Below are 12,452 nucleotides of genomic sequence, written 5' to 3' on the forward strand. Positions count from 1 at the left end.
GCTGTAGCAGTTGTATGTACTACTCCCTGAACGTTCACAGCTCCAGAAATACCTTGGATCATGAAGGTGAACATTTGTTACTTTCGCTGCTTCTATGATTTGGGAAGCTTTTCCCCTAAACGGTGAGTATTTCAGTGGCGTGGTCAGCTTATGATCTCATACTGATCCCATCTTGCCCTTGACTGTATATACCTATGCTTATTTAAAGGCAGAGATTCTCCTTTGTTGACATGTAAATCTCAAAACGTGCTTACTTTAAGAATGGAATTATCCTGTCTCGTATTTTTGGTATCATAGCCTTCCAGTAAACAGCGACGAGTGGTATTTCCTGATCCAGCAAACTCTGCCAGGTTTAGATCTGCAAAGCCCAGCTATGAAAAGAAAGGGAATTATATTAATAGAATATCTACTAGGCTTCTATCATATTCTCCTTAAAATAAACATTCAACCCATGTTCTAGACAAGTTTTCTCAAATTTCAGTCATTTGCAATTTTGGCCATCTTAACAGTATCTGCTCTATTATTTGCTTAATGTGTGCCTTTAGATTGGCTCGCTTCTTTTGTAAAAATGTGTTAAGTATTCTAATCTTGTCTTAGGCAATTTGATCTGAAATCACATATTTGATGTGCTAAATATATTTTTTCTCCGTACACACTGAAATACGTAACTGCTGAAGTAGAAATAATGTTTATCAAACAATTAAAATCATTGCAAGTAGCAGTGGTACTCACCCCACACTGTGGGAAACAGTAGCAGACCAATCATGATCATTTGCATATGCATAAAGAAAACTGATCAGACTTTCTTCTCCCTATTCTGGTTCTGGCTCTACGCCCAGTTAACCACTGGTGACTGCAAACAGTTCCAGGTTATTAAATTCTTACTTTACATGCAAGAAATAGAATGATTCAAGTTTTCTTCAGTATAAGCCCCTACTCCTTCACCACATTCCACAGCATTTGCTTTGCTGATCATACTTAAGTAAATCCCTTCTTATGAAACCTTTTCCCCTTCCCCAAAACTGGGCCCTACAACAACCCTCTATGCTGCTCTCCAAAAGTTTAGATCAATCCTCTTCCTTCCTCTCATTACTACTCAGGTTCAATCCCCATTTTCTTTTTCTTTTTCTTTTTTTTTTTTTTTTTACAATTTTATTTATTTATTTGACAGGCAGAGATCACAAGCAGGCAGAGAGGCAGGCAGAGAGAGGAAGGGAAGCGGGCTCCACGCCAACCAGAGAGCCCGATGTGGGGCTGGATCCCAGGACCCCGAGAGCATGACCTGAGCTGAAGGCAGAGGCTATAACCCACTGAGCCACCCAGGCGCCCCTCAATCCCCATTTTCTACAGCTACCAAAGATCACAAACAGTCTGTCCTCTGATGTTGTTCAACCCCTATTTCTTATTTCCAAGTGGTACAAGAAATAGGCCCCATTTTTTTTTTAACTAAGTCTGTTCTATTCTATACAACTACATGCAGTGCATATGGAGTCTTATTGAAAACAAAAAAATGTTTTGAATTTGCAATTAAGCACATCTCCCTGAATACCTAATAAAAATTTTAAGCTGCCTGCTTTAAGATTTTAAGATACATATTGGGCACATAAGAAGGCATTCAAGATGAAGATTTTAACTACAGGCTAGAGCATTATTTTAGTAACTTTTAACTGGTATAAAAAGAACAAAAGGGGCACCTGGGTGGCTCAGTGGGTTAAGCCTCTGCCTTCTGCTCAGGTCATGATCTCAGGGTCCTGGGCTCGAGCCCCGCATCGGGCTCTCTGCTCAGCAGGGAGCCTGCTTCCTCCTCTCTCTCTCCCTGCCTCTCTGCCTACTTGTGATCTCTGTCAAATAAATAAATAAAATCTTAAAAAAAAAAAAAAGAACGAAAAATAAAAACTTAGAGACCAGTTGAAAGGCCATGATTCCTAAATGCAATAGTAAGTCAGAACACATCAGGCCACAGGTGACATCTAACTAATTTTCACACAGCTCCTCTGGCCTTACTGCCTTTTAAGGGTCTAAGAGATCAGCAGAAAAGCCTGGATATGTCCAAGGTAAAGCCACATACCAACGAACATGTGAAGATTCATGGGGCTATTTGATTACATATCATCTGAAGGCCGTATTTCATATATTACTCTTTCCCTTGAAATCTCCAGCAATTCCTTTCCACTCAAACTCTGTGCTGATGCCTTGCTTCCTTATTCACCCAGAGGCTAAAGGCAATCAAAAGAGCACTTAACTTCCAGAAGTTCTTACTGCCGACCACATCCCCTCACCTTTCTGCAGCTGTACCCATGTGCTGTAATAAGTGACCCAGCTGTGCTCCAACCTGAGGCTAACCACTCTCCTCCTGCCTACTAACGTTCACTGCTGCAGGAATTCCTCCCTCTCTTCTGGGCTCTCAAGTTTCCCTTCTCTACTGAACCACTCCCATTAGCACACAAGCATGCTGGAGTTTTTACCATCTTAATGAACAAAAGAAAACCTCATCCTCTATCTCTCTCCAGTCTGTTAGACTATTTTTGTGCTTTCATAAAAAAAACTCCTTGAAAGAGTTGTCTACATTGACTGTCTCTGGTCCCTTCATCCTTGGCCACCACCTTGTCAGCTTCATTTCCCCACCCTCTTCCTTATTTACTCTCCTGGCCACAATGTCTTTTTTCTTGAAAATGCCAAGACTGCCTCAAGGCCTTTAACACTCACTGTTCTTTTTTTTTTTTTTTTTAATTTTTTATTTATTTTCAGCGTAACAGTATTCATTGTTTTTTCACCACACCCAGTGCTCCATGCAATCTGTGCCCTCCCTAATACCCACCACCTGGTTCCCCCAACCTCCCACCCCCCCCCCCGCCCCTTCAAAACCCTCAGGTCAGGTGAACCATGAGAGACTATGGACTCTGAAAAACACTCACTGTTCTTTTGCCTGACACATCCTTAGATCTTCCTGTAGCCTTCCTCCTCACTCCATTCAGGTCTATGTTCAAATACCACCTAAGGGGCCTTCCTTCTGTGACCATTCTTATTGCCCTGACTCCTCCCTCCCTCCCTCCCTCCCCTACCCTGTAGTTGTCCTCCTTTACCCCTTACCTGTCTTGTTCCTCTCCTTAGTAGCTGTCAGCATATCACATACATACACATTTCATATTTATTTTGCTTACTGTCTGCCCCCTTCAACCTTCCGTAAGACTATAAGCTCCACAAAGGCAGGGATTTGGGTCTGTTTTGTGCCAAGAACAGTGTTTCCATACGCTGGCAGTTAATACATATTTGTTGAACAAAAAGCAGACTACTGGCTTAGCACTCACTATTAGAAAGCTGGTATTACTATGTCACCAAGTAATTAAAAAAAAAAAAAAGAATGTGGTCAGTCACCATTAAGAAAGCATAAAAAATGTATAGCAATGTGATGTTTTAGGCTGTAGGTTACCAATGAAGACTGTGATGTTTCAAGCTGAAGGTCAACATTTACTTACTGAGCACCTTTTATGTGCCAGGCCCTGTTCTGGACACTGCAAAAACAGTGATGAACAGGACAGGCAAGGACTTAGTGAGGTACCAAGGAGTCCATTATTTCCTTATGATTTTCTCTTTGGCTTCACTGAAATAACGGTCTCCTTAAAATGGCACATATACATAGATACCAGTTACTTCTGTGGTAGATATTACTTCATTTGGCAAATAATTCTGAGCATCTACATTTCAGGTAACATTAGGCATTGGGAATATAAATCATTCCTAGTGTCAAGGAGCTCACAGTTAAATGAGGGAAGATAGAAAGAAAACACATTCTTTTTTTCTTTTTTTTAAAGATTTTATTTATTTATTTGACAGAGAGATCACAAGTAGGCAGAGAGGCAGGCAGAGAGAGTGGGAGGAAGCAGGCTCCCCGCTGAGCAGAGAACCCAATGCGGGGCTTGATCCCAGGACCTTGAGATCATGACCTGAGCTGAAGGCAGAGACTTTAACCCACTGAGCCACCCAGGCACCCCAGAAAACACATTGTTATTTAAAAAAAAAAGTTTAAGTGCTGGAATGGAAGAAGGCACAGTTACAAGACAGAAAGGAAAAGAAAATTTCTCGGGGGAAGGGATGACTAAACTGAATGTTTAATGCTGTATAAGTTGACAGGACAAGGGAAGGGGGAAGCATATGCATGGCAGAGAAAATATCAAGTCACAAGGCAAAGAGCGTAAAAGAGCAGAGTACATTCCAGGAGGTTTCTGAGGGCAGTAAGTCTGAAGCATAAGAATTAAGTGAGTGTGAGTATGAGCATGTACAGATGATGTCCAAGACGGGTCTAAATATTAGCTAGACTTTTCATCTCATTTTCCTTTACAGGCAATAGATAGCTGCTGAAGGACTAAAAGTGGGGGAATGATCATGTCTGAATTTCAGAATGATCATATGGCAATAATATAGAAGACGGATAGAGGGAGACATCAGAGGCAGAGAATAAAAGGTAAGAGGCCAGCGCAGGTATTAAGTAAGAAATAATGAAGGCATAACCTAAGGCACCTGCCTTGTGAATGGAGAGAAGGGATGGTTTTTAAATAAAAAGGGAGAAATCAGGATTTGTCAACTGCTGCAGACCCTGTTTTTTTGCCTCCCCAGCATCATCCAATGTTCTTATATTCCTTGTTAGTAGAGCCCTGATTTTATTCAAGTGTCCACCCTTAGCTCATCCATGTGCAAAAAGGAAAGTAGCCCAACCTTTAGCTCATTGTCAAACTGATGAGTCTAAGCTGGCCATGGCAATCCATTCCTACCGCCCATGCCTGGTTTAGGAGCGGCAATATCATCCAGTTGTGGCCAATGAAAGTTATGGGGAAATCTTCTGAGGGTCAACTAGGAAAAGTTTTCTCGTCAGAGATTTCCTCCCTCAGCTAGATTTTGTCATATGTGAATGTGTGAACTAAAACTCAAGCCACCTGGTGATCATGAGAAGAGCTAGGCAAGGATAAAATCATGACACAGTGAATGGAAGAATGAAAAGAGAAAAGTAACATGGGTTCTTGATGACGTCCTTTAGTCAGTGGATTAACTACTCCTGGAGCAGCTCTAGCTCACATCTGCAGCTCTGTTTCATATTTACTTGCTCTGTGAAATTAAAAACAAAACAAAACAAAACAAAACCCCTCTAGGTGAGGAGGGTATTCTGTTACTTGTAGCAAAGAGCCTCCTAACTGACACTGCAACCACGTAGTTTTAAGGACTTAGAGTTGATGGTTAAGCTGGTATCCTGGTGCAGATGACTGAATTGACAGATACCATCAGAGATGAAAATAAAAGAGGAGTATGTACGTTTCTGGCAGTATTACTAATTCCTTCTATTCATCAAAAAGGTGAGCACACAAATCATTAGTAATTCCATATAGCTAGTAGAAGTATAAAGAATTGTAGTGATCATGTACTACAGACTGCTAAGAGAACACAGAGGAGAGGTCCTATTCCACTGAGGGGTGAGGGGAGGCAGAATTAACAGGGGAGATGGTATTAACAGATGCTATTACTTAATGGAAACCAGAGATCATCTTCTAGTAGGGAAGCTGAAATGTAAGAATAACATCCTATAATCAGTTTTTAGGAAGAATGTGCCTATAATTTATTGCTGGATCCAACTGTTCAATCTCCGAGTTGCTTTATTTAAAAACAGCCAACTTGGGGTGCCTGGGTGGCTCAGTCGGTTAAGCGTTTGACTCTTGATTTCATCTCAGGTCATGATCTCTGGGTTGTGGGATGGAGCCCTGCTTAGTGGGGAGTCTGCTCTTTCCCCCACTTGCACTCCCTAAAATAAATAAAATCTTAAAAAATAAAATAAAATAAAATAAAAACAGCCAACCTGAATAGCAATTAGAAGAACAAACCATTCAATTTTTAAGCTTATAAGTAGCAGTGAGTAATATTACAAGTTCCAAAAGAGTTAAAAAACATCTACTTACCTTTGCATAAGCTTTTCCACCTTTCAATTCCTGTGAAAGATAAAAAACACTATAAGGATATCATATGATTAAAGATTTAAAATTAGGAACAACTGGGTGGCTCAGTTGGTTAAGTGTCTGCCTTAGGCTCAGGTCATGATCCCAGGGTCCTAGTCCCTGCTCAGCGGGGAGCCTGCTTCTCCTTCTGCTTGCTGCTTCCCCTGTTTGTGCGCGCACGCGCTCTCTCTCTCTCTCTCTGACAAATAAAGTGAATAAAATCTTTAAAAAAATAAAGATTTAAAATTAAACACATATAAAATAATCCTGAAGTAGATATTTACATATTTACATGCTTAATAAATATGGACAGTAAATTTCTAATGATCCTAAATTCAACTATTTGGATGGCTATCCTACCCCCATCCCCCAAATTGTCAGGAGTTTAATTGAGAATTTAACTTAAATCTGAAAAAGGGAAATGGTAAGAAGACAAGCTAATTTTTAATCTATTCTGAAGAAGAAATTGCCAAAAAGTATCCTAGATACACTGTAAAAACCCAAATCATCAAAGAAAGGTTAAATTATTTACTTATTAGTAAGCACATGAATGAAATTGTGGAAAGATTTTATTAAGAGTTGAAACTCCCACCCCAAAGACAACTACTGTTACCAACTTTAAGGAACAAACCAAAAGATGCCTTTTATTCAAATGTACCATACTACACACACTGTTATTTTTTTTTCTTTTAAAGATTTTGTTTATTTATTTGGCAGAGAAAGAGACAGCAAGAGAGGGAACACAAGCAGGGGGAATGGGAGAGCAGGCTTCTTGCAGAGCAGGGAGCCAGATACGGGGTTCGATTCCAGGACTGTGGGATCATGACTAAGCTGAAAGCAGATGCTTAACTGACTTAACCACCCAGGTACCCCTACACATACTGTCTTATATCTTACTTTTTTCTACTTATATATGATATTGTCCATGTTAATATAAATGTGTGTGTGTGTGTGTGTGTGTGTGTGTGTATGCACACAAATAATACCCATGTTAGTATAGTAGACTCCCTCTTAACTAATGTGAACAAGACTGGCAAAAGTAAAAAATAATAAGGTATAGGCATCTTGACATTTTATTTTATTTGAAACATATAACTATACAATAATTTGCCAAATCTCAGGATTTAGGACACTGCACAGTTGTGAGAATTAAGTGTAAAACACTTAGAACAAAGCCCAGCATACAATATATCCTGTATGTGTGTTTGCCATTACAATTAGGGTCAGAATCTCCTCTCCCTACTCACTTTTAAAAAATTAGTTTTAGGTTACAACACAGTGATTTGACAATTCTAAATATTATGCAATGTTCATCATGGTAAGTGTAGTCACCATCTGTCACCATACAATGCAATTACAAAATTAGTAATGATATTCCCCATGCTGTACTTTTCATCTCTGTGACTTATTTATTTTATGACTGGAAGTTTGTACCTCGTAATCTCCTTCACCTATTTCAACCATCCCCTCATCCTCCTCCCCTCTGGAAACCACCAGTGTGTTCTCTGTACTTATGATTCTGTATCTGGTTTTTGTTTGTTTTGTTTTTTAGATTCCACGTAGAAGTGAAATCATACAGTATTTGTCATTCTCTGACATTTCACTTAGCACAATACCCTCTAGGTCCATCCATGCTGTTGCAAATGGCAAGACTTCATTCTTTTGAATACCATTTCCATTTTTAAAGTGGTGAATCTAAGCTCTCTGCTCCGCCCTGTTTGACAGACAGCCACATCTTACAGTGCAATGCCAGCTGCATCCCTAAGACACAATGGCGAACATCATAATAAATGGATTTGGCTTTACTGGGCACCTGGTCACCAGGGCTGCTTTTAACTCTGGCAAAGCGGATACTGTCACCATCAATGACCCTTCATTCACCTCAACTACATGGTCTACATGTTCCAGTATGATTCTGCCCACAGCAAACTCAATGGTACAGTCAAGGCTGAGAATAGGAAACTTGTCATCCATGGAAAACCCATCTCCATCTTCCAGGAGTGACACTCTGTCACCATCAAATGGGGTGATGCTGGTGCTGAGTATGTTGTGGAGTCCACTGGGGTCTTCACCACCATGGGGAAGTCTGGAGCTCACTTGAAGGGTGGGGCCAAGAGGGTCATCATCTCTGCCCCTCCTGTTGATGCTTCCATGTTTGTAATGGGCGTGAACCATGAGAAGTATGGCAACCCCCCTCAAGATTGTCAGCAATGCCTTCTGCACCACTAACTGCTTGGCCCTTCTGGCTAAAGTCATTCTTGACAACTTTGGCATCACGGAGGGACTCGTGATTTATGACTCCATGCCATCAGTGCCACCCAGAAGACTGTGATGGACCCTCTGGGAAGGTGCTGCATGATGATTGAGAGAGGCTGCCCAGAACATCATCCCTGTTTCTACTGGTGCTGCCAAAGTTGTAGGCAAGATCATCCCTGAAGTGAATGAGAAGCTCACTGGCATGGCCTTCTGTGTCTCTACCTGCAACACGTCAATCGTGGATCTGACCTACTGCCTGGAGAAAACTGCCAAATATGATGAAGGTGGTGGTGGTGAAGGTGGTGGTGATGGTGGTGAAGTGGTAAAGCAGGCATCAGAGGGCCCCATCAAGGGCATCCTAGGCTACAATGAGGACCAGGTTGTCTCCTGCGACTTTAACAGTGACACCCATTCTTCCACCTTTGATGTTGGCATTGCTCTCCAAGACCACTTTGTCTAGCTCATTTCCTGGTATGACAATGAATTTGGCTATAGCAACCAGGTGGTGGACCTTATCATCCACATGGCCTCCAAGGAATAAGAGCCCCCTGGGAACATCAGTCCCAGCAGAACAAGAAGAGAGAGGCCCTCAGCTGCTGGGAGTTCTTGCCCTAACTTATCCCCCAACATACTGAGAATCTCCTGACCTCTGAACAGTTTCCATCCCAGACCCCATGAAGAAGGGGAACACTACCTTGTCATGTACCATCAATGTACATGTACCATGTACCCAGCACCTCCCTCCCCCCAAAAAGTGGTGAATTGAAATAAGATGAGCAGCAATCTATGGTAAACTCAATTATTTATGAATGTTTGCTGTCCTTCCCCTTTCCTGTCCCACTGATGTCTGGCGTGGCCATGCCACTAAATATGCCCCATTATGAATTATTGAATTATTCTTACTATGTTATTGTCATATCCCTAAAGAATACACTTCACTAAATAAAACAAAACTTTCTCCAGATGATCCTTGTCTCTTCTAGCTAATTCTTTGCTTCCCTCTACAGCTAAACTGCTCAAAAACTTCTCAATTTGCTGTATCCCAATCTCTATTCAATCTACTTCAAACAGGTTTTCGTCCTCATTTTCCCCTCTGCAATGGTTCTTAAGATTACCAATGTCGTCCATTTTTGTTAAAGCCCAAAGGCTCCATCTCCATCTTACTTAACCCCCCAAGAACATCTGAAAAACTTGGCCACTCCACCTCCTTTCCTACATTTTTTTTTCCTAACGTTCCACTGTGCCACAATTACCTGGTTTTACTCCTATCTCACTGGCTGCTCCTTCTCACTTTCATTTGCTGGACCTACTTCTGTATTCAACCTCTGTAGAAAGAATGCTAGCTGTATTCCAACTATCCATTCCCCTGCTCTCTGAAGTAACAGAAAACTGTATTTTTACGTGGGCATCTGGCACCCCAAAATAATGACAATAATTAAAAAATTTTTTTTTAATTTAAATTCAATTGAAGTAACATATAGTGTATTATTAGTTTCAGAGGTAGAATTCAGTGCTTCATCAGTTGCATACAACACCCAGTGCTCATTACATCATGTGCCCTTCTTAATACCCAAGCCCAGTTACCCCATTCCTCCACCCACCTCCCCTTCAGCAACCCTCAGTTTGTTCCCTATAGAGTCTCTTATGGTTTGCCTCCCTGTTTTCATCTTATTTTATTTATCCTTTCCTTCCCCTATGTTCATCTGTTTTGTTTCTTAAATTCCACATACAAGTGACATCATGTGGTATTATGACAACATTTTCTACCTTCCTGTTGTGCTATAGCAGTGTGACTAAGAACTCACCAATAGGATGTAAGAAGTGATACATATGAATTCTTGCTCATCTCCTGCTAACTGTAATTTATACTATCTCTGAGTGTTGGAGTGATCCAAGATTTGGTTCAGGGCTTGTTATCTTCTATGTCTAGACTTTCCCCCATTCAAGTCTGTAGTTACTGTTTTGTTTGTTTGTTTTGAGAGAGAGACAGAAAGAGAGAGAGAGGGAGAGGGAGAAGGAAAGGGAGAGAGAATCCCAAGCAGGCTCCATTCTCAGTGTGGAGCCTGATGTTGGGCTCCATCTCACAACCCTGAGATCATGACCTGAGCCGAAACCGAGATGGACACTTAACCAACCAAGCCAACCAGGCATCTCAGATCTGTAGCTTTAAATAAAAACTGTATGCTGGTTCAAGATTAGAGCAGAGATCAAAGAGGTAGAAACTAGAGATACAGCAGAACGTATCAATGAAACCAGAAGCTGCTTTTTTGAAAAAATCAATAAGATCAATAAACCACTAATCCAAAAGAAAAGAGAGAAAGCTCAAATTAATAAAATTATGAATGAAGAGGGAGAGATCACAACTAACACCAAGGAAGTAGAAACGATCATCAGAAATTATTATCAACAGTTATATGCGAATAAGTTAAACAACCTAGATGAAATGGATGCATTCCTGGAAAACTATAAACTCCCAAAATTGAACCAGGAAGAAACTGACAACCTGAATAGACTGATACCTAGTAACGAGACTGAAGCAGTGATTAAAAACCTCCCAAAAAACAAGATCCCAGGACCTGATGGATTCCCTGGGGAATTCTACCAAACTGTCAAAGAAGAAATAACACCTATTCTCCTGAAACTGTTTCAAAAAATTGAAGCAGAAGGAAAACTTCCAGACTCTTTTTATGAAGCCAACATTACCCTGATCCCGAAAACAGGCAAAGACCATACCAAAAAGGAGAATTTCAGACCATTATCACTGATGAATATGGATGCTAAGATTCTCCACAAGATCCTAGCAAACAGGATCCAATAGCACATTAAAAAGATTATCCGCCATGACCAGGTGGGATTCATCCCTGGGTTACAAGGATGGGTCAACATTTGCAAATCAATCAATGTGATAGAACAAATCAATAAGAGAAGAGAGAAGAACCACATCGTCTCTCAATTGATGCAGAAAAAGCATTTGACAAAATGCAGCATCCGTTCCTGATTAAAACGCTTCAAAGTATAGGGATAGAGGGAACATTCCTGAACTTCATCAAATCTATCTATGAAAGACCCACAGCAAATATCATCTTCAATGGGAAAAAGCTCGCAGCTTTCCTGTTGAGATCAGGAACAGGACAAGGATGCCCACTCTCACCACTCTTGGTCAACATAGTATTAGAAGTCCTAGCAACAAAGAGAAATAAAAGGTATCCAAATTGGCAAGGAAGAAGTCAAACTCTCTCTCCTTGCAGATGACATGATTCTTTATATGGAAAACCCAAAAGACTCCACCCCCAAACTACTAGACCTCATACAGCAATTCAGTAATGTGGCAGGATACAAAGTCAATGTACAGAAATCGGTGGCTTTCTTATACACTAACAATGAAAACACAGAAAGGGAAATTAGAGAATCAATTCCATTTACTATAGCACCGAGAAGCATAAGATACCTGGGAATAAACCTAACCAAAGAGGTAAAAGATCTGTACTCGAGGAACTACAGAACACTCATGAAAGAAACTGAAGACACAAAAAGATGGAAGACCATTCCATGCTCTTGGATTGGAAGAATAAACATTGTCAAAATGTCTATATTGCCTAGAGCAATCTATACTTTTAATGCCATTCTGATCAAAATTCCACTGGTATTTTTCAAAGAGCTGGAGCAAATAATCCTAAAATTTGTATGGAATCAGAAGAGACCTCGAATTGCTAAGGAAATGATGAAAAACAAAAACAAAACTGGTGGCATCACGTTGCCTGATTTCAAGCTTTACTACAAAGCTGTAATTACCAAGACAGCATGGTACTGGCATAAAAACAGACCCATAGACCAGTGGAACAGAGTAGAGAGCCCAGATATGGACCCTCAACTCTATGGTCAAATAATCTTCGACAAAGCAGGATAGAATATCCAGTGGAAAAAAGACAGTCTCTTCAAAAAATGGTGCCTGGGAAAAGTGGACAGCTCTATGTAGAAGAATGAAACTCGACCATTCTCTTACACCATACACAAAGATAAACTCGAAATGGATAAAAGACCTCAACGTGAAACAGGAATCCATCAGAATCCCAGAAGAGAACATAGGCAGTAACCTCTTCGATATCACCCACAGCAACTTCTTTCAAGATATGTCTCTGAAGGCAAAGGAAACAAAAGGGAAAATGAACTTTTGGGACTTCATCAAGATCAAAAGCTTCTGCACAGCAAAGGAAACAG

At 40.6% G+C, this 12,452-nt stretch overlaps 1 protein-coding gene and 1 pseudogene across 2 annotated transcripts in view; one reads left to right on the forward strand and one right to left on the reverse strand.

The window, feature by feature from the left end:
- The window catches only part of EEIG2 (EEIG family member 2), a gene marked incomplete at both ends in the record, with an annotated part of 101,590 nt that overhangs the window by 23,900 nt on the left and 65,238 nt on the right, over positions 1-12,452 (reverse strand). Inside the window, 2 exons of the mRNA XM_080801676.1 lie at positions 255-371; positions 5,943-5,972. Coding sequence (XP_080657802.1) covers positions 255-371; positions 5,943-5,972 — 147 coding nt within the window. The remainder of the gene's footprint in view (positions 1-254; positions 372-5,942; positions 5,973-12,452) is intronic.
- LOC308342249 (glyceraldehyde-3-phosphate dehydrogenase-like) lies at positions 7,684-8,775 on the forward strand (annotated as a pseudogene). Its single transcript has one exon. The product of its transcript is annotated as a glyceraldehyde-3-phosphate dehydrogenase-like (transcript).

This window comes from Martes martes (assembly GCF_963455335.1).
Source record: "Martes martes genome assembly, chromosome: 4".
Taxonomy (NCBI): Eukaryota; Metazoa; Chordata; class Mammalia; order Carnivora; family Mustelidae; genus Martes; species Martes martes.